Below are 27,795 nucleotides of genomic sequence, written 5' to 3' on the forward strand. Positions count from 1 at the left end.
AAATACTATGGAATAACAATTACAGAAAAGAGCTTAGCAGGTAAAGTTACAAATAAAGAAAACGTAATATGCCACACAGTAGATTTAAATGATACAGTTTCACTAGAAGCTCTAGATGAAAATCCAATTAAAATTAAAATAGGCTGTTTACACAGAAAAACAAGTCAATTTAGACAATCACAAGTACTGTTAGTAGATAACTCATGAGTACACCAAGTATCCGAACCATTCTGCAGTTCTTTCCTCCTTCAAAAGAAATTGCATCAGTTCCAGTAGCGGTGGATTGGCTCCTCAGAAGAGAAGGCTTTCCGTTTATTGAAAATACAGAAGCTTCTCAATGAAACATAGTAGCAGAAATAGAAGGTGTCAATAGGCCATAGATTTTTTTAAAACTGTCAACTGCGACGTCTTCAGTTCAGATATTAACTCATCACAATAATACACTCTCCCATTCTCACACCACAATCCAGCTCAGATTTCCACCCACAGAAATCTGAGCAGAGACAGAGATGTTCGACTTAGTCTTCTGCCAGGGTTACATTCTGACAAGAGCACTGCAATAGAAGTGTGTAGAATGTGTGTGTGCGCCTGATATACCAGCATTTTAAAGAAAAGACTCCCTCCTCAGTGAATGTGATAACAGTCAATAGTGGGCCCATTAGTTCAAGGTCTAGGAGGAAACGATTGCTTATTCACTAATCATAAATAAGGAATGGAATTAGTGTAACCAGCTATAAACATCACTGGAACAAATAGAAACACAATGTGCAGACATGCCAGGTGCATTGTGTCCATACAGAGTTGATGTGGCTAGTTGTTTTGTCCAGATCCACCGAGGAAGCGGGTGGACTCTCCCATGTTGAACCGTCATGGCAAGAGGAGGCCTGAGAGGAAGTCCATGGAAGTCCTCAGTGTCACAGACGGAGGCTCACCAGTACCGGCCAGGAGAGCAATCGACATGACACAACATGGGCAAAGGTACTTGTGCTGCAAAAATCCCTAAATGATCTAATGTTCAGATAGAGTAAGGCAGACATAGCTGTGTGCGTACATTGATGCTTGTGTAGAGGATCTCGCAGCCCAGTGGTGTTTCAGCAGGTCTGACTGCCAGTCTGGCACTGGTGTGTGGTGTAGGCTACATTGTGGACAAACATAAACAGAGACTGACTCTCTGACGCTCAATTTGTCTCCTGTCTCACTGTAGTAAATCAGTGTACAGTAAAAGCTTGGATATTCCTGACGCCAGTACAAAATGCAGCAAAGAAGAAAGGTATTCACTTGCCTATCACTCCTCTTGCTTTCACCTCCCCTTGCTCCATTTCTTATGCGAGGAGATGTCCGCAGCTGGAGAAAGGTGCAGCGGAGTTTTCTGTTCAAACAATGCTGTGTTTTACTTCACAGATCTATTTTAATATCCTAAAACTCATTTCAAAATGTAAAACTGCTGGGTCCAATAGAGTCCACAGTTCTTGGGTGGCAGTTCCTAAAGTTTGACTTAAGTCACTTCATTAACTTAATTTCCAAACTGAGCATGACAGAACTTTAGTATCTACAACCCCCCTTCTCCTGTGTTAGCTCAATTAGCTCTTCTTTTCTTAATCTAAGTGCATTGCTAATCAGTTACTGTGCCCCACTTTCTGCAGATGCAAAATGTCTCCATCGCTCTTTTTTTCAGAAACATTCGAGCCAGGCCCACTCCCCCACAAGGCACAGTGGACAGATTTTAAATATATTTTTTTCACAAACCAATATATCATCACGCCACACATTTTTGCTCAGAGGCAGTGACACATGTGACAGCGGGGAAGATTGAATTTGAGGGGGTGATAACCTGATCTGCCTAATGATAGGCAGATCGGCAGAGTGATGGGAAAAGCTTTCAGTTGTGTAGGACATACAGTAAATGCAGAGGCAGCAAGTGCATATATTATATAGATAAAAAAACACTGTTAGAATGTTGAATATTCATCCAAATGGCAGCTACATTAATAACTCTCCCAGCAGTTTGGCAACAACAAAATATCAGAAAAATGTATTTCCCACTTCATTTCACTGGGGGAAGCCACTTCAGAAGTTTTAAATCCATTTCAAGTGCCCCCACCTCTAAACACTTCCCCTTAATTCTTTCTGTTCTCTGGTGCCTGTGAATTTCAGTTTAAGATTCATCTTCTTGTGTTGCCTCGACTCCTCTCCACTCATTCATCCCTTCAGGCTATCCAAGTCTTATCTCTTCTTTATTTAAAGGTTGCGTTAGTTTAGAAGCAGCCTTTCCCTGCCCTTCACTCTGACTCATCTGTTTCAGTCAAGTCTACAATTTGGAAATAGCTAAATAACTTTATTGAGCATTAATAATACCTTCCTGACGGCAGTTCATATATCATACATAAGTAAATGGTGTACATCACCAGTGTGTACATCACCAGTGAAATTAGTGCTTTGAACCTTTAGTTAAAAGTGTCTTAAAAGAGATTCATATAAATAGACAGCTGGGGTGAAACCTAAATGCAGTTTATCAGCAGCCACAGTCATTAAAGAAGCTCCCCTGCATCTTTTCTCCACGCCACTTCAATTCACTGTGTTTTTTTTTTTTTCAACCCCACCACCCATATGTCCCCCTCGTCTCTCTCTCTCTCTCTCTCTTTTCCAGTCTCCCGCAGTCCCTTGTGTGCTCCTGACCTTCAGTCCCAAACACCCCTTTGTTAGTATGGAATCGCTATGCAAATGTGGAAATGCTGCTAGTCAGGCTTCCTATCAGCTGTGGTGCGATAGAGGTGGGCCAGGTGGGAGGGTGGGGCGTCTTATGCCACAGCTTTTCCACCCCCAAATCAAATCTCTCTCTCTCTCTCTCTCTCTCTCTCTTTCTCTCTCTCTCTCTCTCTCTCTCTTTTTCTCTCTCTCTCCCTCTGTCTCTCTCTCTGCCTGTCTCACTATACATCTCTTTTCCTCCCACTGCAATTCATAGCTCTCCAGCTGATCATTGGGGGGGAAAGATGTTAACAAACTTGTGTTTTGGAACTTCTGCCTTTAATCACATCCTTGTGCATGCTGCGGTGGATGATGGTGTACATAGCAGAATAGCGTCCATAGATTTGCGTGACTTTCCCTGAACCTAACCTTATCTTTCCCTGACAGCAAACTTTTGTCGACAGCATGGAAGATTCATAGAACTTCAGATCACAGGGTGTCAGAGAGAGGACTGACTTTGAAACATGTGTTTTGACAGGATACATTTTCACCAGCGAAAATGTTGTAATGGTGGAAGGCAAAAGGGAAACATTTTTATCTAAAACTACAAAACGAAAATGCCTGAACCTCAATCCCTATAAAGTATTTTGCCTCACATATGCGAGCATTACCCAGGCTACTTTTTTCAGACATGTGATCAGTTATTTGACTGCTCCTGTGAAGAATAAATTTGGGATAAATCCTGCAGTAGTCATGTTGCACAGAAACACGTAAGAAAATTTCCACGTTAATGCCCGTTTCGTTCTTTATATACCCAAATTATCTGAAAAAGACATTTAAAGCTAAACTCACAGCACAAGAAATCCTACTGATTTAATTTTAAATCTCAACAACATGCCAGGAGAAATGATGGGAGGTTAATGGTATGTAAATGGAATATGGAAAAGTGCTGCAGTGTGAAGAAAAGAATATCAATTGACTTTTTTTAACAGAAGTGCTCTAGTTGCTTCATGCAGTTTGAATTTGTTGGGTTAGTTGAAGGAGTCTTAATAAGTCAGAATCTCATGCTAATTATTGACTCTAATTTATTTAAGAGGCTTGAATGAGCACAAATAAAGCACCTTTAACACTGATCTCTACAGCAGGAACTGCAGGGAACGTTCTACATTTAGACATTTGAGGAGCTGAGCTGTGAATATTAATAGAGTCCTCGGGGAGTTATCAGGGCTCAGGAAAAGTGAATTTAGACAGTGTGGTGATTTATATGAATAGCTTCTCAACGTCGAGAAACTTCATTGACAGGACAAAGTCAATATACTGCACTCTGGTGGGGGGAGAACAGGACGACTAGAACTTTGTCCATCTGCCATATACAAGACTGGCAGTAGCGTTGTGTTTTGGCTTAGGCGGTGTATTCTGCTTGCCATTGACTCCAGGGACCATGCTTTTTCATTTTATTTCAGCCCATGCCCTCATCCCAGAACCTCTTGTACTTGTTCCACCCCCCACAGCCCAACTTCAAACCCCATGGGTGCTTTAGATGGGTCTCGAACACAGCTGGTGGTCACACACCAAACCAGAAGGGACCCGTTCCAAAATAAGCTTATGGGAAATGTTAGTTTGAGCTTGAATCGAAATACTACAGTGGGTACGCACACAAAGTGCACACATTGGGTGCATGTTCACTCATATTGAGGGGTCCCTTACCCCCCAACCCCCATATAAAAGACTATTATTTCTATGAAATTCCACTCATCTTTGTCTTAATAGACAAATAAAACCCGAACTTGTGGGCTAAGCAATCTAAGATAGAGAACGTGTTCAGAGTCTCCTTACTATTGGTCTAATGATTTAAGAAAGTTGCCATTTATGTTTTTATATGATAGATGATAAATGATTAGTTGGTCATGTATGCTGTTTTCTGTACATAAAACACTCATCGGCAGTAATTTATCACCTTCCCAAAGCGACGGTGAGCCTCTGACAGCCCATTACTGTACAGCATAACCATCTGTAACATTAGTTTTATAGACCTACTGGTCCAACACTAGCAGATGCAGAGTGCCTCTAACAATATGCTCATAATGGCCCGAGGACGCTGTGTTTTGGCCATGTTCTGATCAAAATTGGCTCTGTGCGTACAGGTGGTGTAGTAAGCAACTGTGGACATGTCTCAGTGGACCATAAGACTTAAATGTAAATGATAGCAACTGTCTGGTCAGCTGCTCTCTGAAACAAGGACGCTAGCCAGAGTGGTCACAACATCACCCACTCATGTGTGCTTGAGTGTGTGCAATAAATACACTCACAGAAGGGGCAGTGGGAGAGTTACGGAAATAGCATGAGAGTGGGTGTTTCTATATTTTTCCCTCTCTCTCTCGCATGTTAGCTGTTGCTTCAGTTCTGCTCTGCTTGTGTGTGTGTATGTGTGTGTACCTCTCATTAGTGGGATTCCTGCTTTAGTATCAGTTCTTTCTTTAGGTGCTTGTAAAATAAAAGCTCAATGTCAGCAGATGACTGGACCCAAAAATGTCCTTCTACCTTTAGAAGATTGAGTCTGTACATACAGATCCTAATCCAGGTTTGTTGTTATGTACAAGCATCGTTTTACCTTTGTCCAGGAGGTCATTTTTTTCAAACAAGGATATTGAAAAAAGTTTTGAAGAACAACAAAGGATCTGTAGTCGTGGCCACGCATTTACACATGCATAGATGCTGAAACGGAGAGAGAAATGCCCGGGGGGGGTGCATTATTAGATTGAATGACAAAAAGAATGAGTGTTGTGACAGTGAGCAGCTGGTGTTTCCGAGTGTTGACAAGCGCTGTTTTGTGCGTCTCTATGTGTGTACGTGTGTGCGTGCACACTTGATGGAGACAGATTGTCCTGTGATTGTTCATTTCTGAGCAGGGCTCTGCTCATAGGGGTTATTGACGGCATCTGTGGGGGAAAAGAAAAACATGACAAATGGCACTCAACCAAATGTCCCACTTCATTTCCCCCCTCAAGATATTTTCTACTGCTGCAATGCAAAGGGCCAAAAAAAGTCAACATGTTTGGTAACAGTAGACTGTGGACCTGGCTCGAAGTATGTTAAATGCTAATCTGTGAAAAGTACCTCATAGACTTTGTACGAGAATTTAAAGTCAAGGCAACATTTAAACCCAAAGTTTGAGATGAATTCAGTTGAAACTAATTGCTGGGTGTCATTCCTAGAAATGCATCTAATTCAGGCTGTGCTGTTGTTGTGTTGTAGTGCTTTCACCGTGTTTGTGGTTGTGAAGGGCTTCATAGGAAACTGTGTGCTTAGTATGATGGTACCATATGCTGTAGTGCTTTCCAACCATGTGCAACATGTAACCTCCAAGCTCTCACCTTCACCTGTGATTACTAAAACATGTTAGTGGTACACGTGGTGATCCCACAAATGAATTCCGCCCGTGTGTGTTCTTGTGTTTTTTCACCACAGGTCGCGATCTATCAGCGGCGCCTCCTCGGGCCTCTCCACCAGCCCCCTCAGCAGCCCACGGGTAAGTTGCACTCCTCACTGCACTGTCAAACACATACATAAAACAGGTGCTGTATGTAGTCGTTCACCTGCAGAGATAACGGCCATCCACTACTGCTGATCCCACTTTATTGCTGTCATCTTATTGCTTTTTGTGTCAGCAAGAGAAAGTAGACACTCGCTACGGCTACATCACGGGGGCTCTGACCTTTAACAAAACACAGCACACACACTGTGAAACTAATATGATTGTATCTCTCTGCAAATGTAATATTGTCTTACGATTCCACTCTATTGTCGGTGTGAGATATAGTATATTTTTCAGCACCTTAGGTCCGAAGCTACCTTTGCATTTTAAGGAAGTGGGAATCTACTATGATAAGCTCTTCATATCCGGTGTTGAATCCAACTTTAAATGAGTCATCACTGTGTCCACATAGTTTGGACCCTTATGTTAACTCCAAGCACAACATACTGTTGAACACACACTGCAGATGTGACAGCACAGCAAACCAACCCCAGCCTCTTCTTTCTCCATCTTCTCTTTTTATTATGCCCACTCCATGACCTGAGCTCTGTGAAAATCCAGCTCAGGGAATGCTTCAGAAAATCCCTTTTTTGTTGTTGTTTTTTTATTTTATTTTTTTGCTCGGAGCTCGAGAGATTGCAGCAAACTTTTCCAGCTGACTAACCTGAGAAGGCTCGAGATTAGCTAGGATCCTAAGACGAGCTGCTCGTGCCACACAGGTTCTCTCAGGCTGATCTGGAAGGGAAATTGATTTCTCAGACCTACCCAAAGCCTGAATTGGGCTCTCAGCAAGAGGCTTCGTGCGGGTCTATTTTGTCAGATTTGTCTGCAAAGACGAGAGGTGTCCAAGGGATAGAGTGCACTGGTGTGGCTGCGATTTTACCATTACAAATCAAACAGATCAATAAACCTATCTGGAAATGGGAAATTGCACAGCAGAGATAACCCTAATGATGTTCCTCCTGTTACCGAGACAACCCACATTTTCTTCACAGCTGGCCTAATGTCTCTCACCTGTCTGTGTCTGCTTACTCATGTCTCCTTGCAGAGCCCTGTATGTTTGGTTCAAGTGTCGTCCATCTTTGTGATGCCTTTCATTTGAACTTTTTTAAAACTGCATGCATTGTTTGCTGATGGTCCTAATTTATGTTTGTTTTTTGTTTCTTTCTGTCAATGCCATTTACTCAATTGTCTAAATGCATGTTTCTTTTTTCTGTCTTCCTTTTTTGCAACGCTTCAATCTCTCCTGTGTATGTACACATGTGCCCTGTATCTATATTCTTTGGCTTCCTCTGCTTCTGTTTGTTGGTTTGTTCTGCAACATATTTGTTATTCATTTTCTATGTGTTTGTGTGCCTGCATATACCCATGTACTGGTCCTCCTCCACCTGCTCTGCCTCTTGGCTGTGTTATGCTATGCGTCCTCTAACTGTGTCCTCTAACTCCAGCCTGTCAGAAAGTTCTGTGTACCACCTCAGACCCCAGATTTGTCGCAGTCCCCTAACATCAGCCCCTGCCCATCCCCTGACCCCCTCCCCAATCGCTCAGGCCCCCGCATCTCCACTCCTAACTCACTCAGTCCAAACACTGAGGTCCTGCCTGCAGAGCTCAACAAGACACAGACACTTCCTGCCAAGCCCAAAGTTGTCCCAAAACCTCTCCAAGCTACACGATCTAACCCGCTACCTGAAACCTCCCCAGACTCAGCATCTGCAGCCAGATCAGAGCCCTGCACTCCCTGCCAGCTCCCATCACAGCCACCCTCTGCCTCTGTGCCCCCCACTCCTACTTCCCCATCCTCCCCATTCTCTCCTTTTCCCCCATCCCCTATCCCCAGTGCACCCATCCCAAACAGCCCTCAGGTACGGCGGGCCCATTTTGCTGCCAACCCCCAGCTCTCTGTGCCCTTCAGTCCAGTGGTGCCCCTGTCGCCTATCCGGCTGCACCACTTTCATCCTGTGGCACCAGTGCCTTCTTTATTCACTGACCACCCACCCAAATGTATCCCCCTCATACAGGTTACCCCTCATCCCTCCCCTCGAGGCAGCCCCCTTCCCACCCCAAAGGGCACCCCAGTGCACACTCCCAAGGACAGCCCTTCTGGGACTCCTACACCAACGCCGCCCCCCAGCCCCTCCATCGGGGGCATGCCATGGAGGACGCGCCTCAATTCAATCAAGAACAGCTTCCTGGGCTCACCCCGTTTCCACCGCAGGAAACTCCAAGGTACTAATTTTAGAACAAATTTTGTCAAATATTAAATTATAATACAGTCTTGTAAATCATATTGCACCTACTATTGTACTCAGTGTCTTTTGTTGGTCTTTCGCCTGCTTTGACTCTGCATCCACAGTTCCCACACAAGAGGAGATGTCCAGCCTCACACCAGAGTCTTCCCCAGAGTGAGTAGATCCTGTCTTTTGTGAAGCTACTACTGCTTTCATAACTGTGCATGACAGCCCCTTACTCATCAGCTCAAAAAGGTTTGCTCTCAATAGTATGATGTTTTAGAAACTGTTACGTCTATGAATGTTTAAATTTTGCCTGAGTTTTCTGAGTTCCCTGTAATGACCTCAGGCTCTAATGTGGGTTGGAGAAGCAGCATCATAGGAGGTAGTAGGCTGCTTATGAGGGAAGGAAGGTAGCCTATGTGATTGTGCTGAGCTCCCAGGGGCCTGATAACTTAAGTTAGCCTACATACGCCTGTTTGGTTAGCTGGCTGGTGTTCAGGCTTGGCCATTTTCACCTGACCGGCAAGAATATTCAAGCTTGAAACAGTAGGAGACCTGGCTAGAAATTACCATCTCTTAGCTGGCTGTTGGCCTCCTTCTTACACATACAGTATATAGTCATACACCAGCTGTAACCATCTTTTAGCTCAAACCTCCCTAATGACTGTAGATATTATTGCATTGTGCAAGTCTGTATTCATATTTATACATGTATTTATATTTAAATAGTGAATTGCTGAATGGTTTCCTTTTTGCTTAAAATCCATAATCATTCTTTTTAAAAATTAATATAGCAAGAAACAGGTCAATATGGCTTATTAGTGGCTGTAGGTACAACTGAAGTGGACCCAGTAGAGAATTCATCTACCTTTGCCCCTTGTGGACCTGCAGTTTGGTTCACAGAGGGACTCAATTATCTCTTACTCTCCTCATGTACACACACACACACATGCATTTACACATAACCTGCGCACAAAAGGTGAAAAGCCAGAAAACTTCCTTCCCTTGCACAGTTTTAGCTCATTTTACTTAGAGTAACTTCACTTTGCTTCTTTTCATTTCCCCAGAGCTGCAAGAGACCTGTTCAGCTGCTCTTTAGTATTGGGAATAGCTAGATGGGGAGCTAAAAGGAAAATGTAATAGGCAGAAGGAAGACAAATGTGGTCTAATAAGCTTATATAGTAGTAAACAATGTAAACATACAGGTGACCATCTGTGTTTCTTTTACTTTTTCCACACAGACTTGCCAAAAAATCTTGGTTTGGTAACTTCATAAACCTGGAAAAAGAAGAGCAGATCTTCATTGTCATCAAAGACAAACCTCTCAGCTCCATCAAGGCCGACATTGTTCAAGCCTTTCTCTCGGTACACAATCCACGATCTTTTTTAATTCCTTTCAATTTCTTCTTCCTCCTTGCCCCCACTACCCCTCTTCCATCTGCTCCCTGTCCTCTGTGCCCCACACTTTTCTCTCTGTATCGGTTTATTGTGCATGGAGCAGTACTGTCTCGTGCAAGATGCTCCCTTTTCTAACAGCAGTGATGACTGGCTAACCTAGGATGCAGCCTCTCTCTGTTTGCTAACATGCTTCTGATTTATGTAGCAATTCAGTAAACTGCTTGTGTTCAATGAATCTATTTTCTCTCTGAATGCAGACTCACTTGAGGTCAATAGAAAATCAGAGAGCGTTGATCATTAGCATATAGATGCTTTGACCTCAATAGCATGTATTGAGCGTGTGTGTGTCCGTGTATTTAGAAGTGTAGTGCGAGAGATTGAGGAAAAAAACCTAGATTGTAAATGTGTATGTGATGTGTTTTTATAATAGTGTGGTTGTACAAGGCTACATCAGGGTTTCTCAATGAGTGCGGCAGTATCTACATCAACAAACATTCAGCAGTGGTAGTTGATATTCAGTGTACATAATTGAACAGAGCCTATCCTCACCCCAGTTATATTTAACAAAGTCTAAGTAAATGCAAACTCTGCCAGAGCAGGTCAGTGTCAAATATGTTCCCCTGTTCCTTGAGCCAGCTAGTTATGCTGTGGGTCGTTCTAGCTGGTATTCCAGACGGGAGACTGGCACCTGAATCAGTGGAATTATACCTCTCAGCACATTCACATTAATGGAATGTCAACCCCTCTCCAGCACTATGGTGAAACGTGACAATTTCAGAGCTCACCTGTTCATTGGGCATACAAATTCATTTTAGGCGGGAGAGTGCAATGTTGTTGGACGACTCAAGATTACATTAACTTAAGTCTCCCTGGCATGCATGGCTAGTCCCCGAGGCATTACTCTCCTTAGAGTTTCAACTGTAGCTTGTAGTATGTGGAGGGTATTTTAATGAGAGTTTATTCACCTTGTCATTTGCAAGGTGGGAGAAAATTAAACATCTATGCTCCCTATGTATAATTCCATTACCCACCTCTTTTTACTGCCTATTTTTATTCTTATCTCAGCCTATTCGTCAATTTTCCTTTTTTCTTTTTCAATTTATTCACTGACTCTTCGTCTTTTTTTTCCCTCCCAGATCCCCAGCCTGAGCCACAGTGTGATCTCTCAGACTAGTTTCCGAGCAGAGTATAAGTCCACAGCCGGCCCTACAGTCTTCCAAAAGCCGGTCAAATTTCAGGTGGATATCACCTACACGGAGAGCACAGCTGCTACAAAGGAGAACGGCATCTACTCTGTCACCTTCACCCTGCTCTCAGGTCAGAACATTCTAGCATAAATCAAGAGATTGCCCATCTATTCATTTTATATACCTGCATATTCTGCGTTCACTGGGCAAGAGACAGACCTTCTAAAAAGTCTTTGTTTGAGGAGAAGTTTATTTGCACTAATGATCCATACAGAGGAAATCCAGACAAACAAAGAGCATATAAGAAAGTAATGACGCAATTGAGCGAAATGAAACATAAAGCATATTCTCATGATGCACAGGCTGAGGAGTGTATAAATCTAGAGAATTATTTCAATCAATTCAACTTTCTATAGGGCCAATTCACAGCATAGTCATCTCAAGGCTCTTTATATAATAAAGTCAAGGCTATAAAGATTTGAATAGGAGAGCCAACAAATTCCCTTTGAGCAAGCCCTAGGCAACAGTGGAGAGAAAAAACTCCCTTTATGGGAAGAAAGCTCCAGCAGAACCAGGTTCAGGGTGGACGGCCATCTGCCTTCGCCTGTTTGGGGTGAGTCCTCAGTAATTCTTAGTACTTCAACAAAGCAGACGGACCTGTCTGCTGTGAGATAACCAATCGCAGAAGACACGGTTACATACAGTGTCATGTCATCTTAAATAGGCGGCTGTCTGCCTCATTAGGGTCATGGAGGTCTTTTCAGAAGTTCAAGCTCCAATGTCAGTCTGAAACGGTGTGTGGAAGGTCGTCCATAATCTCCAGTGGGATGCTTGTTTGTATCCAGCCAACAAATAAACCAGAAGTACTGTTTCCAGAAGTGGGTGTTGTCAAACTTGGTGCCAAAGAGAATAGCTGCCTAAGGATTTTCAAAGTTCTTGCAATCGCGAAGGCTTGATAAGATTTTCCCCAAACTCCCCCCCTGAGCGTAACACGATGAGGTCTGGCTGTGCAAGATTACATACTACGCAATCATGCGTGCATGCTTAGTCTCTTGGAAACACACTCATGCTATCTTTTACTCTCTTCCTGCCTCTCTCTCTCTCTCTCTCTCTCTCTCTCTCTCTCTCTCTCACACACACACACACAACAAAACTAAACACGTTGCACACTCAAGTGGAGGGGTATTTGAGCTGAATGGGGTGTAATAGTGGCTGTTTGGATCCTGCTGCTTCTTCCATGTCACTGACCACATAGTGTACACAACAGGTAGACTGCAGGAGCTCACAGTAGCACCAGCCAACTCCAGCCTCTATTTATCATCCCCAGGCTCTCTGCAGCTTTTCTAGCTCACATTCCTCACCACTTGTTCGCTTGTGTCTGCACACTTCTCCTTTGCTTTTCCCCTACTCTTTAATATTCCATCTACATATTTTCTATGCTGTCTGCGGCTGCTTTCCTCATGCTGCTACCTTCGCAACCTGATGCAACCTATCGTGCCAATTTTTCCTCTGTGTGTTTTAGGACCCAGCCGGCGTTTTAAACGAGTAGTGGAGACTATTCAGAGCCAGTTGTTAAGCACACATGACCAGCCTGGGGTCCAACAGCTGTCTGGTGAGTAAAACTTAATTCCTCAACAACAAATCTTTTTTGGTTTTCTTCTTTTTTTTCAAGCCCTGTTCACCTTTACTCCCTACCGCCTCATTCACTCATCCCACACCCCGACGAACCACTCTCACCGCTGAAGCTAAGCTAAATCCTGCCCTCCTCTTCCCCATGCTTGAAATCCCCAAGCCCCTTTCAGCTTCTGGAAACAGCTTCCTCTGCATGCCTGCTCCTCACTGCCATGAAAAGGGTGGGAGTTGCTCTCAAGCTCCAACTTTGGGTCAAATGTTGTCTTGTTACCCTGGCAGTGAAGATTAGAGTAGAGGTATAGTAGTAAGCTGATTTGCATTCCGTTACTCCTACTTCTGAGACTGATCGTCGAAGCTCGTCACCATAGCAACACCACAGCACCTCAACGCACTCCCACAATGCCCTCCACAGCACAGCAACACCACACCTGGCGAGAGCTCTCTCTTGCTCTTTCCATATCTCTACATGCCTGTACTGTGGGACTCCCTCCCCATCATTTCCCCCTGTCTGCCAGTCTCTTGGCTACTCTGTGCGCTGTAGATGCAAATCGCCTTCCTTGGCAACATTAATCCACACCTGACTATTCACCTATAAACTTCAAGATGTTATTAGAACCCACTCCTTCTTCTTCTATGTTTTCATTAATCGTTGCTACCCCAGAGTCCCAGGCTGAAAATCTTCCCCCACTGTGGCTATGTCCTATTTTTCTTTAACAAATAGTCTGGATGATGAAGAGGAAAAAAAGAGAAAAATAGGGATCTTACTCCTCCCCCTCTGCTTTAGCATTTTTTTTTTCCATGTGAATCGCTGGTTTGTTTGTGTGCTTCTCTGTTACCATCTTTTTGACAACAGCTCCACCTGCTGGTCAGACAGGCAAGACCCTCAGCCTGAGCTGGACAGGTTTGGGTGTCAGCTCCATTTCACACTTTAATCATGTTCTTGTTGTCTGTATGTTTATGGCTTTCTTTGTTATTTCAAACCCATTTCCAATTCCATGTTGGATGCAGATTATTAAACTGATACTGCTGTGTAAGTGCTCTATAAATGGGCATAAAGTGTGAGCTGTAATTTACCGCATGGTCATTATGCGAAATATTTTAGAGCAGAAATAATAAACAGCAGTCATGACAGCTGTTATGATATTGAACACTCTGTTACCACTGTAGTGCCTCAGTAAGTTTAACAATTATTCCTGATATTTTTACTTGTTGCATGCTAATTAACAGGCTGAGGTGTGGGAAATTAGAATGATTTACATTAGATCAGGTTGTAATGACTGTGGGTTGCCTGTGGAGGATAGATGTCATTCCAAGACAAAGATTCAGAGTACTGGTACAGTATCAGAGCAATTTATCAGAGTAATTTATGGTTTAAAATTTTTTATAAAGATCTTTCTAAGTGAATTTCATGCCCTTACATTATCAGATAATCAAACAATTGCAATATGAATTTTAAATAGGTCAACTTGTGCTGGAAAGCACTTTTAAGTGCTTTTTAAGTGGCAGTTATCCTGCCATGAACTACCAACACACTTTCAGTGTTACAGAAACACAAATGTGCGTAAAGGCTCAATGACGGTTTGGTCATTGTGGCCCCTAATTGCCATTAACAGAAATACCAGAGAGCCCTGCTTAGGGAAAACACTGCAGGGGTGGAACAAGCACAGGTGTACACACATGCACACAGGGCAGTTTTTATTAATTGCAACTCATCAACTCATTTATGGACATACAGTAAAACTTTATTTAGAGGGAGGTGTTGCACAGTTTAATTTAATTTCACAGTTAATTTTGAAAATGTGCAGATGTGGACATAAATGTGGAATTCCTCACACATGAGAAAGGAATCCATTTTTCCAGCTGGATAATGAAGCCGACTGTGGCACATTCACACAGCCTCACACACATAATGAAGACAAACAAAACCAAAGTCTTCCACTCCTGCTTACATTAACTTTTTAACTTTTGGACTTTTTTTAAGTGCCAATACTCAGACCATTTTAGTACATGTGTGTTTCGTCATCTGTGCAGCACCCCTGCCTCTTTTTCCTGATGTTGTCACTGTTCATTTGTTGGCCCACAGGACACTGTTGTGCAAATGGCTTTTCGGAAACTGTTTTTTGGGACTGATAGTTCCCAGGGATGTGTTTTATGTGGACCATTTACAAGAAGAACATTGACTCTTTATTTTCCCTCATATCTCTTTGTTTGGCGTCCTTACTAAACTGAGTTGGGACCATTAAGCCCCTGTAGAAAAGGTTAGCTTAGTATAGCTGGGCATCATTAGCATGCATACTGACAGAAGCACACGTGTACACACACGCAGACCTTGTGTGGTTATGGCATTTAGATAATAAGCATATTCCCCCCTAGTTGATAGTGATACAGGGAAGTGTTTATGACTGAAATGCAACTCATCACAGTTTTGACTTTACTACAGTTAAATCACAAGTTGGACTTCAAAGAGTACCACAATGAAGATGTCGCCTCCCAACTTGTTTAATGTCTTGGGTCAGGTTTTAGAGCTGATGTGTAAAACTCTGGACTCACTTTGGGACACGTGCTGATCAAAGGTTGTCTCTTTGCTCTAGGCTGACTTAAGTCCGAACATTTCTGTGTTCGATGCGCTTTACTTGGCAGAACAGCAATGAGACAGACGCCTCCATCACCGAGCTTTGCTCAGGTTCATGTTGCCCTTCAGTGCTATACCGACGTCTGCAAGGACTCAATGAGCAAAATTCAGTTTGTTTTGCTGTTTTTATTCTTCAAGTGCAACTTTGTCTTCAAGCTCCAAACGTTCTCATTGTCATCATTTCATCAACTGTCCTGCTTCTGGATGGCCAATCCTGCATGGGTACACAAATCACACACCATGCACACAGTTTACGTATATGAGAGGAGTTTATACTTACGTTAGCCTAAATTGCTACCATACCAGAACATCTAGATTGACTGTGTTTTTATTTGTTGTGATGTAACCAATGCATGATCTGTCATGGCTGCTCCAGCCATTCTTGTCCTTGCTTTCTCTCTTGGTCTTCCTCATCCTCGCCTGTGCTTGCTCCGTCTTACCTGTAGCTGCGTCTCTATCCTGTGAACCCCATTGTTCATTAGTTTGTTTGTTCTCTTTCTTCTCTCTTTCCCTTTTTTTGTCCTCTTCCTGTCTGTGTACCTAGGCAGCCCATTGAGTAACTTCTTTGACGTAATTAAACAACTTTTTTCAGACGAGAAGAACGGACAGGTGCCCTTCCCGTCTGGCACACCCTCCAAGCACTGCCCCTCACCTATGCACGTCTGGAGGCACGAGCCAGAAAATAATGACACCAAATGCCCCGCTGCGGGCCGAGACAGAGCAAGGTTGTCAGTGGCGTCTGTGGGGACACAGGAGGAGTCTTAAGCTGAGACTGTAGTTGAGCCAGTGCTAAAACCCATCCCAGTATCACACAGAGTGAATATTCTATCTGTACATAGCTAGATGTACATAATCATCTATGAACATTTTTTGTATAAACTGACTTTATATAGATTACATTTATTGAGAGAATCAAAGTAATATTTTACATACAGTATACTGCACCTACATGGACTCACACTCCTGTCTTGTCACTCTCGTATTCACTAACCCTCAGTGTCCCCCATTATCATCTCACCCTCTACCCTAACCATCTAATCACCTGTAACCCACAAGTTGTTTTTGTTTTTTTTATTATTTTTTTGAGCCCTTGCTACTAACCTGTGTAATGACCTCACTTGTTTTTGATACCAGGAATTATCCAGAAAACCTATTAAGTCCCTCCTCCTGCTTCCTGGTCCATTCACCATCCCTAGATCACCCTTCCACACCCCCAAGCGTGCCAAGAGTGATGGACATTTGTTGACGGAGGACTGCTTTTAGAAGTGCGCTGAGAGGGGTGTGGGTTACCATGGAAACAGATCCCTCATGCAGACTACCTTAATCTTCCCCCTGTGCCCCGTCTCCACCTCTGGTAGCCATCAGTAGAATTAGATCAAAATACCTTTAGTGTTCCCATCTTACAAATAAACACATGCACAACTCATCCACATACACCCCAATGAAACCAGAACGCACACATCCCCACCCCCACGACACTAAAGGAGCAATCATTAATTGGACAACAACCTTTTTACAAAGAGACACTACACAGAAAAAAAAACTTATACATGCATACATGCACAGGTTTAGTATGCACAGAAAACTCTGGGATGTATTAACAAAAACACGAGCAACAACAAAAGAAGAAGACATGCAGAAACAGTGATTCAGAGGAGGAGAAAAGGGGGAGGAGTTTTGTGGAAAGCCCAAACAGCCGACGCGGATGCTTGCTGGATTGTATTTGTTTGCTTTTTAATGTACTTTCTTTGTGAAGAACTGGGTTTAAAATACTGACTTTATTAGACTTATTACTATTGCTGCAAAAGGACTGGAATTGAGGAGCGGGATGAGTAGAATCAGGCAGGGAGCAGTGCGGGAGATGATATGATAGTATAGGGTTGGAGGGAGGTTACGTGGGTGGGTGTGTGGGTATTTAAAATGAATGATCTATTCTATTGTACAGACTGATAACATTTCTTATGTAAAAAAAATGTCTAGTTGTGACACTATGTTTAGATACCATAGGGGACAGGTTGGTAAACCTGCACCTGCCACACAATATTATTTTAAATTCTTCTGTGTATTTTTGTTACATCATCATTTCTGTCTTTGTTTGGTTGACCTAATAATGATCAAATAATTCCTGTTTCCTGTTATCTGATAAATGCAGCTGTGGATATTTTTGTATTGTCCTTATTTATTCATGATTGTTCATCTCAATGTTTGATTTCCTAATTTATTATAACTTGGCTATTTATATGAACAACGCTCTTAGGTCAGTTGAATGTTATTTATTACCCTCCTGTGTGTTTGTAAATGGGGCAACATTTGAAGAAAAACTGAACTTTTAATTTCTTTTGTTTTGGTCTGATTTCAAGAATTATGTAACCATCGACAATTCACAAATTTTCTTTTCCCTGACCTCTGTGAAGAGGGAAAGAGAACTTGTGGGAGCTCTTGAAAAAAAGATTTGCCAGTAAAATAAGAATGTAGACTTAGCCTCTTTTTGGAGAGGGAATATGCTCTTCTATTGATATTTGTCAGTTTCATATTATTGTGCGTGTAGGCCAGGTCTGAGGAGAAGGACACCACTGATCCAAATCATCTTCTTCTCTTTGTAAATAGACAGACAAACCATGGGGGTTGATTGTCTTCTCAACCACGCTGGGGATTCCTGCTCTATGCTTTTAGCTTGTATTGCTGTGTGCATGTCAAACATGAGCTTTTCTTTGCATGGCTTTAGTGTTAATGTTCCATGCCAAACTCAATTCTCCTCTCAGCCTTCATCAAGTTTCTCTCCACAAAACTACTGTTTAAGGTTTTAAATTTACCCTCTGTCCCTTACTTTTCTCCCACTCTGCTTCTATTTCTGGCTGCTTTTTTTTAATTGCCCCTTTGCTCCCGCCTATCTTTCCCTTCCTCCTCCTCTTATCTTGTGCACAAAGTTTTTGAACTATGCTTCCTTTACTCTGTACCTCTCTCTGGAAGGCTCAGAGGTCTACGCTCTCTACCTGTAGGTAGAAGAGGCACAGGGAGGGGATATCAGTACTACAGACACAAAGCAATACCCTATTATTCACCCTCTTTGTTTTCCTACAATGGGAAGCTAGCAGCACTAAGGACATCTGATGATTCTGAGGCCCACGGTGGTCTTAAGACAGAGCAGGAACAAAACTGACTGATGTAATCCCCATATAACATAACTGTGAGCATCTTCAGTGCTGAAACAAATAAACTCATTCAGTTCTAGAGTGTTTGTTTCCTTCTTTGTATCTGTACATGTATGGGTAAGTGTAACGCTGAATATTTTGAAATGTTTTTGAAAGTTTTGACAGCTTAACCCCGATTTTCCCCGAAGGAGAGCAAAGTGCAAGAGGGTGCAACACTAAAAGGTACTGCAAATGTTGCTGCATCCCCTGCTGTGAAAACACCAATCACTTGGTGCTTGTACAAATACTATCACCACCGTTGCCCCCTTTTGAGTTGAGAGGGTGGTCTTCCCTTAGCCCCCTGTGCGATGGGAGATAGGTGGTCTTGTACTTCTTCTCGCCCTCGGGGAACAGTGTTTACATACATAACATGCCATTGCCTTTCAGTGGATCCAGAAGCTTTGGAAGTCAAATGACATCGTGCTATAAGCTGTGGAGATGGGCACACAGGCTGCGTTGGGGTGCAAAGTGACCTTCAGGCCATCAGTTGCAAACTGGATGCAGAAAGAATGCACAGTTCAGGGAGGTCATCCACATGCTTGGCTGATGCTCAAGCCACGAGAAGTGCTCTCTTGTATGAATGAAATTTCATGAAGATGAAGGACAGATCTGTCTGGATGGCCCGTGTAGCACCGGTGGCAGTACAGGCTGAAAACGAGGCTCCCTACTACTCTTCCAAAAGGCCGTGGACACCAAGCCCTAAGTTGAGCTGGATGCTGTCCGCTTGGTACTCAACTAGCTCTTTGCTGAGCTGTGAGTTATTGCTTTCAGGGAATTAGAAACCCACCAGGTCTTCTCTTGCTCCATATGGTCTGCTCAGTTGGCTCAGGTGAAGCTGGAGCTGCTGACTGAGAAGGATGAATCACTTGATGTTTAACATAGGCCTGACCCGTGATCGTCTCAACAAGCTTAGTGTAATGCTCTCATTTCAGGTTGAATGGTTTTAGGCTACAAGAAGGGCAGAATTTGGGCCCACACACAGTTCATGTGGTGTGAAGGATGCCTGGACAGACTGGGCATTCTTCATGCTGGTCATTTTCAACAAAAGCCCAGCACACTGCAAACATGGCTAAACAGGCACCCGACCCCCTTGCACAGCTAGCGTGATCATTCTTGACGGCCAGTACAGTTAGTTTGCAGTAGCAAAAACTAACAAGGCTTGAAACATTAGCTTAATACTCAAAATGGGGTTTTCAGAATTATGGCCCTTGAGGGCCATTGCCAGTGAAAAAGTGAATGTGTAATTAGCATTTTCCTCTCATTATTCACCCTTACATTATTTTGTTTAATATGTTCTAATTTCTTTTTTGTAGGCTTGAGCATTTTCAAGTCTGATGTTTTCCTGATTTAAGGTGAGTTAACACCAATCCTCAAAATTGGTTTGGGATAGTGTTTAGCAGTGAAAATGACACATTCCGTTTATCAGGTTTATTACAATGTGCAGCATTAAAACAAACCATGTAGTCCAAATTCAAGGTTGGATTCCGATACTGTACCTGTAGAAGCATTAATCCTCAGCATACATGAGCTTTAATAACTATTAGATTGTACCTGGAAAAACAACTACACAAAAGCCACTTTATATCAATAATAATTATAATTAGCTTGGATTAAAAACAATTAAAAAGGGAACACCCCATTAAATACTCTCACATATTTTCTCATTAAATAGAAAATGTCCATCCCACTCTTAAGAAAGAGCATTTCTTCTAACTTTTATGAAAATTAAAACATAGATATTTAAAACATACATTTGTTAATCCAGAGCTTAAATAAATGCTGGCGGCATCAGGTCCACCTCTATTCTCCCACTCTGCATTGTAAGTTGAAATGTGTCAAAGCCAAAAGTCCAGCATGGGTTCTCCACTTGGTCAGTTGCACTGCACATTCAGAACTAGGAGGGTGATACTGATCGCTATCCTCCTAGGAAATTCTTAATTTTGCCAGTTTTGTCCATTAGAGGGTAGCAGAGTTTCATGATTCATAGTTTCCACCTGTTGCATCCATCCATTGCTTCTCCTTTTAAGCTTCCTGAGCCTTGGAGTCAACACCACACTGTCTAATTTCCTTCTTCAAACACATGCTGTACATTTCAGTAAATGTCAGGATGAAACACTGCATTATCCATAGAGCAAAGTCAGACTGCTGCCAAACAACTCACTGATCGTTGTCCCAGTGTCAAAATACAGTGTAGTTGCTGGTTACCACAACTAGGATCAGATGTTACCAAGAACACATTTGTACTTGAATTAGTTACAAAAGCTCTACAGATCCAATCCTGCATTAGTGATAAAATGAAACTTCTGCTTCAACTGCCAGGTTCCTCCACTTATTTCTGTCTTCTGTCCTTAGTGTCCATCCTGTTTTCCTCAGACTCGGGAGGTAACACAAAGTGAGCGCAGTCGTTGAGCCAGGGTGGCCTCCAGCTCCTCGAGAGGTGACTCTCCCCGGCTGTGAACCAGCATTGAAGTGGAGTTATTGCGAACCCCTGAAGGTCCCAAAAGCAGGCTTCTAAAGCCCTCTTTCTCCAGCAGAGCAGGCATCTGTTGCAAGAAGTAAGCTTCACAGAATGAGCTCAACTCCACTGAACCATGGGCCTGAAAAAACAAAAACAAAACACACACACACATTTAGGATGTAAAATGCAGAAGATTCTCAGTGTAAATTTGAGGCCATTTGTGATGTAAGATGATTGTATTCATGCATGATCGCTTTTTGAGTTGCCTTGGTTACAGAGATACATGTTTGTACATCTCAGCTCTGCTATAAACAGTATTTGCATAGTAAAAATAACAATACGATATGATCCGGTCTTGTGTGTGTGTTACCTTGGCTGTTCTGTAGATGTTGACTGCATTATCCAGGGCGATGTGCTGAGAGCAGATGAGTTCACAGTGTCTTTGTAATGCTCGCAGCTGGAACAAACTGGCAGCTGCCAACAACTGTGGGACAAAAGGCACACAAATGTAAATATTACTTTATACAATGAAACAGCGGTCATTAGCTGTGCACATTGGATTCCAATCCCAAAAAATGTAAACATGTAAACAGTAACATAACATCCTCTGGGAATTCCAAATCTATTCAGGTAGATTGTGTGTGTCCCTTCGGTGATTCTCACCTCCAACAAGTCTGGGACATTTGTTTTCAGAGACTCTGTTCCCCCACAGTACAGGTATGACATCATAATCTGCAAAAATCAAAAGTAATGTTTAGGCACAAGGCATTGCATAATGTGTTTAACTGTATTCCTTGCAGGCAGTTTCCCAATCAATCTGGACTCACTGTTAAACAAGAAATGTTTTCTTCTTAGAAAATAGTGCATTTTGTACCTGGAATATGTTGTACTTGACATCACTGATTTCAACTTCCTTGTTGGGGCTTCCATCTTGTCCGGAAGAGGCCAAGAGAGACTTGAATCTAAGGAAAAGTAAAAATCTTTTCAGTAACTTTTTAGAAAAATTATTATTATTAAAAAACAAATAGAGGACCGTCTCTAATTGGAGTAACGTTACTCTCCAGTGAAAGTGTAATACTAGCTGCACTCACCTGTCAGAAGCGGTGATCAGCAGGACTCTGTGGCCATAGAACGGTTTTCCCTCAACCACAAATGTCACATCTGACATCTCCTTATTATTCAGGAAGTGAGGGTCTGTAGAAAAACACATCAGACACATAAGACAAATATGAACTATTGACCTTGACTGTAGTTAAGTCTACCGTGTTAAGAAAAAACTGTAGAATGATCTTCTCTATCATAGGTACTTTTTCCAAACTAAAATTTTTTTGTATTTCTGAGTCTGAGGATGTGCTTCTTGTATCAATGTACTGTGTGTTCACATGCATGTACGAGTCTGTTTCCTCACCCAACTGTGCTGAAAGAGTTGCCTTCATCTCAGGGATGGCTGGAAGGGGTGCTGGGCCAAAACAATGACTAAAAATAGTCACCAACTGCTGAATAATGGCATCATTCTAGAGGAAAAGTGAAATAACAGGAAGATGTGCCGTTTAGCGTTCTCCTAAACTCATTTGATGCTGATAACCTGATAAAGAAAGCAGGCAGAATTACCGAGGCTAGAGTGGGATGTTACCTTGGTTGTTCGTAATATATTGAACATAAGGGGGAGGCCCATGGTGACCAGCTCCTCACAGTAGTCCTCCTCCCTGATCGTGGTGAACTCTCTGAGGAGGGAAAGGGTGACCCCTGCTCTAGATTGCTGCTGGGCACAACGCAGAGATTCCAGCCACACATGTAATTTCCACGGTACACCTGGTTAGGAAGAAGGAATTAAGGGTTTAGTCTTTCAGGTAAACAGAAATGAAAAAGTCATGCTCTCCTCGCCATGTGATAGTTACCCATAGCTCGTAGCTCCATGGTGACATCCAGGTAGCCGTGCTCTGCGCTGTAGTAGCTGGCCTCTTGCAGAGCCTTCATCCTGGCTTTGCAGAGCCTGGGTATCCCCACCTCTGGCAGAGACCCAGGGGCAGAGGAAGGATTAGGAAGGGGTGAGAGCGAGAGGAAAGGGCAGATGCCAGCCTCTTCACCCTCCACCCCCTCAGCTAAGATCTCCTCCAGAGACAGGACATCCTCTTTGACTTGTTGTGGCTGAGTCAGTAGCTTTCTTAGCACGTTCCTGACAGAGTAAATGCAAAGAAGAAGGACCATGTGCATGGAAGAAAAGAACAGAGAAAAAGAGTAGCAAGATGTTAACATATGTCCAAGCTGCAACACACGATCCTACACCCTCCTCTGTCTTTACATAATCTGTCACCCTCACAGTGGTATGCGAAGTGTTGAGTCTACACCATGTTCACACATACAAACAGTGAACAGGTGGAGAGGTTAATGTTAGCATTTAGCATTCATAGGCAGACGAAGTATCAAGAGCAGGGGACCTAAATGTATATTTCTTAGTCGGGTACTGTCTCTCCTCAGAGCTCAAACGTGGACTCAGGTCAAATCGGTTTCTGTGGTCAATGTGCTGCTTTAAGGTTTGACTGAGGGACACATACCTGTGTCCATGCGCAGCAGCATGACTGAAGCAATTCATGTCTTCATAGAGAGAGGAAGTAAGGGCATTTCCATCGTTGGTCTTGGATAAGGGGTCAGCGCCTCGTGCAAGTAGCAAGCTTACCATCTCATAATTGCCTAAGAAGAACATCAATAATCACTTACACACACAGGCAGCTCCTAAACACATTTGAATAGAATGTTTTACCACTATCAAATTTGAATTATTAAATGAAGTGTCTTCACTGTGTAATTTTCCACACTTGCTGATAATCCGTTCTTTTGTGTTTTGATAGATTTTAGTGTTTTTATGGCTTATTTTATAATTTCTTGTTATACTTACACTGTGGATTTGTTTCTTGTTTTACTGCTCTAGTGGTTATATTTTAGGTGACAAATGGTTGTTTTTATCATATCACATATATTAGAATTTAAACAAGCAAACTCATTCATATTAAGAACTATTTACACTCTGTCACTGCTGCTATGTAGAGCATGTGTCTCTTTTACTAGAGCAATGTGTGGCTTTCAGATGATCCCACAGAGGAATGCTGCCCAGAGGCTTCTAAACAACCACATGCTGCACACTGCTCCTCATGCTGTGCCTTAATTTACCCTTTCATCTCCTCCAGCCGAAGTGTCATTCACAACTCAAAGCGACTGTATATGATATTTTTAGTTGTCTTTTCGAAAACTAGCGATGACTGTATTTGTGATAGATAATTATAAGTTATCATTAGCTGTTTTGTCTAAACTTACTATATCATGTCTCATTTGTTTATCTCCTCCTCTGTTTGACTTCTAGCCTGTATAATTTACTATCAAGTAGTAGTTTAGCTACTATAAATCAGATCACAACACAGAACTACTAAAATCTCACTATCAGCTGTGCCTTCTTTTATAGAGCGTGTGCAAGTGTGCATGTGTGTTTGCCCACCTGCTGCTGAAGCCAGCTGCAAGGGGGTGTCTGCCGTGCTCTCCTGTCCATTACGGACTGCAGCCCCCTCCACATTGGCCCCTGCATCTAAAAGAAGCTGTAAAGACACACCACATCTGTTATATTAAGCAATGTTTGATATCCTACTCATTCGAGGCCTGACCTCCTATTTGTCAAACCACTTTTGAAAGGATTAACACCATCCACAGTCAACTCTGTGGACTGTGGGCGGTGCTAGAACAAAGTGCTTTTATTGTTCATTTTCCCATCATTAAATCATATACAGCCATGCATATTGTCAACTTGTGGTGGGTTACACATTAATTACATCAGGTGGTGGCTACTCATGTGTGTCTTTGTGGTTCCAACCTGCACTATAGAGATGTGCCCATGCAGCACAGCGAAGGTTAGGGCTGCCCAGTGTCGACTATCAGGATGCACAGACGGGTGCTTGGGGGAGCATGGTGGAACCTGGTAGCACAGAACAAACAACCAAAAAAAATTGTAAAAACTTATGACACCCTTTTTTAGATTTCATTGCTTTAAAATTGATAAATCCACAAGTACAAATTAAATAATTCTGTCCATTTGTTGAAATTATTTAAAGGATGCATACTGCTACATCAAGGTTGGCCCCAGCATCAATCAACATCTGGACTAAAGCCTCGTCTCCAGCTGCGCAGGCATACATCAGAGGGGTCATCCCCTATGATATGTAAAGAAAAAGAGTACATATCAAAAAGAGATATGAAAATGGAGGAATAAGGCAGAGATTTTTAATGGATTATGGATGTGATTTCCTACGTATAGTCCTGAGACAGATATTCAGTACCTGGTCATCCATGCTGTTGACCCCGTCTGGTCCCAGCAGATCAATGGCTTGGCCAATGAGATCTGTGCGTCCACAGTTAAGCATCCGAAAACCCAAATCGAGGTGGAACTTGTCTGTGGCAGCTTTGGAGTCCAAACGTTTGAAGGAGCTAAAGCAACATTCAGGCCTGAGGAAGATGGTGAAAAAAATGGAAGGAAGGAGGAAGCTTATAAATGACCAGTTTACCTTCTTCTTCTTCACTCAGACAGATACAACACACAGACACAATAACAATAATCTGTACCAATCTTCTCGAGGCTCATGCATATTGTATTTTTGCATCTATGTGTTTTTTTTAGATATTACGTTATGAAAAGGTTAATGAGCCACATTCTATAATTCTGGTCATTAATCTAATGCATGCAGAGTGTAATTGTGTGTCAGTGGGAACCAATTAAATCAAATGGCTATACTTTATGAATAAAAGGAAACACAGAAAGAAATAGTGCTGCTACTTGTCAGTACCGCTTATTTTGCTAGGCATAGTTTCATATGGGCAAGTCCAGTTTAAAAACACTGAGCAGGCCAACTCAATTGTGAATGTATGTGTGTTCTCATTTACTTCAGCTGTCTTGGTTCACAGTCCAGCCCTGGAAGGAGAAGCCTGGCAGTCTGTCTGACATCATCACTGTCCACCAACAAACTCCTGCGATGCTCAGCATGAACTATGGCCACTCTCATCCACTCCATCAGCGGGGGCAGCAACAGGAATGGCCTGCAAATAAAAAAAATTCATTATTTCACTTCTATAGGGCTGACATAATTACAATTAATTCCTAAAACTGATACTTCCAAAATAAGTAAAAAGCATTTATATCCAACTGTAGTTTAAGTATGCTGTAAAGTGAAAATACACAAAGCACAGAACTTGTCCAACAATCAGCTGTTGGAAAATGCTGTCAGTGCTCATGATTCAGTCATGCTCCGAAAGGAAGTCTTCAACCAGATGACTTATGTGGGTCTGGCAGTACTTCCCCTCTGCCTGACCAGTGTACAGTGAGTCATACAGTATTTAACCCCCCCACCCAAACCACAAACACACACACACACACACACACACACACTTATCACATTTACTTGTCAGCTTTTACACACCATATATCAATTGCATGTTCCTTTACACTTCCAGACATGTAAGCATGTACACATACACAGGCACACACACTCGGATGCATGACTAATGCTTACATGTAAGCTGCCTGATTGTGCCTTCTTGATGTGAGATGAACATAAGAGCTTCTGAATAATCAGCCTATTTTTAAACCAGGTGTATCAGATTAAGCTGCCATCCTTGACAAGGGTGCAGCACCCTGACATTGTTATAGATAGTTTTTAAGATCTACGGTTTAAAAAAAAAACGAGTACAAGAGATACAACTGAGGCAAACAAGCAAAATAGTGTTAAAAATAGAAATGATATGCAAAATGTCACTATTCGAGGAGTTGAAATCGAATAAATACAAGAGGAAAAAAGGGAAAATAAGATTAGGTCTTTGTGAATGTGACATTCTGAGAGGCATCTAGATGATTTGATTGTGTTTCGTTCTCCTTTGTCCTCCTTTTACACCTTTACCTCTAAATCTCATTAGAACCACTGGTGATATGGCTGTCTGCAGTGCCACGTCTAGCCAGTTATCTGGCATTAATCCCGCCTTTCTCTCACCATATGTGCTTACGTAGACTGTGCCTGTGAACAATGACACATTATTTTCAGTGTTACTGTTGTTTGCTTTTGATCACATGAAGCCTCAGTCAGGGTGTGTTAAGGATTGTTTGAACGCCGCCTCTGTGTTATCACAAGTTACTAAGCTGCATGTCTCCTGCTGTTGTGTTATTCTTAGCAGCAGATTCACCTTTCTTCTGAGGGGAAGCAAACACTCCAGTGCATATCATGAATACAGATGGGAGGAAAAAGCATGAATGGTATTCAAACACATAGCACTGTGGTGTCCAGGACCCCCTTCAGTGTCATTTGTTCTAGTCACTGTGTTTCCTTTAAGAAGCTATAGCACAGTGTCGTTCATCAGTCTTTAATAATGTGTATTGTAAAATGGATCACTTCACCTTTTTTTTAATCTGCTTGACTTTTTAATCCCGTACTTAATGTAACATAGCTTCTTTTTTAACAACCAAAAGAATATGTGTATATATTAGCATACGCTAACCTCTGACTGAGCATAGTACATGATACCATTTTTATCCGCAGATACCCTGCTTTTGTCGGTTTAATTTTTTTGCCAATTGTATCAGATGTTGCTTCAGGACATCTAGGATAAGTTATTAGACAGGAGGAGGGCTCCTCCTGTCGTGATAGTTAAGCAAGCAATCCTTGACATGATGAGATGGAGAAGGAGAAGAAATAGTAGCTGGAAAGAATGGTGGATAGGTGATAGGTTTGAATGTTTGGGAAATGCCTGGGAGGCAGTTGGAAAATGTAGAGGTGAACAGGGGGGGTTGACAGTTTGGAGATAATGCTTTGGCTGTGG

The 27,795-nt window shown here is 42.4% G+C and overlaps 2 protein-coding genes across 7 annotated transcripts in view; one reads left to right on the forward strand and one right to left on the reverse strand.

Annotated features, from left to right (window-relative positions):
* The window catches only part of brsk2a (BR serine/threonine kinase 2a), a 149,464-nt gene extending 130,931 nt beyond the window's left edge, over positions 1–18,533 (forward strand). For 2 of the 6 annotated variants that reach the window (XM_067502135.1, XM_067502140.1), the window contains 9 exons: positions 828–978; positions 1,205–1,270; positions 6,154–6,214; positions 8,239–8,446; positions 8,574–8,622; positions 9,693–9,816; positions 10,986–11,166; positions 12,559–12,648; positions 15,845–16,428. In XM_067502135.1, coding sequence (XP_067358236.1) covers positions 828–978; positions 1,205–1,270; positions 6,154–6,214; positions 8,239–8,446; positions 8,574–8,622; positions 9,693–9,816; positions 10,986–11,166; positions 12,559–12,648; positions 15,845–16,065 — 1,151 coding nt within the window. In that variant the 3' untranslated portion in view covers positions 16,066–16,428. The other 4 variants (XM_067502136.1, XM_067502141.1, XM_067502137.1 and 1 more) reach the window with 4 other exon arrangements.
* A 1,371-nt stretch (positions 18,534–19,904) lies between these two features.
* abtb2b (ankyrin repeat and BTB (POZ) domain containing 2b) overlaps positions 19,905–27,795 on the reverse strand; it is a 40,902-nt gene continuing 33,011 nt past the window's right edge. The window contains exons 4-17 of the mRNA XM_067502142.1: positions 25,873–26,025; positions 25,272–25,437; positions 25,056–25,145; positions 24,809–24,910; positions 24,440–24,536; positions 23,505–23,640; positions 22,848–23,125; positions 22,583–22,761; positions 22,358–22,463; positions 22,041–22,143; positions 21,824–21,911; positions 21,613–21,681; positions 21,320–21,433; positions 19,905–21,088 (exon numbers count right to left, since the gene is read on the reverse strand). Of these exons, the coding sequence (XP_067358243.1) occupies positions 20,861–21,088; positions 21,320–21,433; positions 21,613–21,681; positions 21,824–21,911; positions 22,041–22,143; positions 22,358–22,463; positions 22,583–22,761; positions 22,848–23,125; positions 23,505–23,640; positions 24,440–24,536; positions 24,809–24,910; positions 25,056–25,145; positions 25,272–25,437; positions 25,873–26,025 (1,909 nt within the window). The 3' untranslated portion in view covers positions 19,905–20,860. The remainder of the gene's footprint in view (positions 21,089–21,319; positions 21,434–21,612; positions 21,682–21,823; positions 21,912–22,040; positions 22,144–22,357; positions 22,464–22,582; positions 22,762–22,847; positions 23,126–23,504; positions 23,641–24,439; positions 24,537–24,808; positions 24,911–25,055; positions 25,146–25,271; positions 25,438–25,872; positions 26,026–27,795) is intronic.

This window comes from Channa argus, chromosome 4 (assembly GCF_033026475.1).
Source record: "Channa argus isolate prfri chromosome 4, Channa argus male v1.0, whole genome shotgun sequence".
NCBI classification, from domain to species: domain Eukaryota; kingdom Metazoa; phylum Chordata; class Actinopteri; order Anabantiformes; family Channidae; genus Channa; species Channa argus.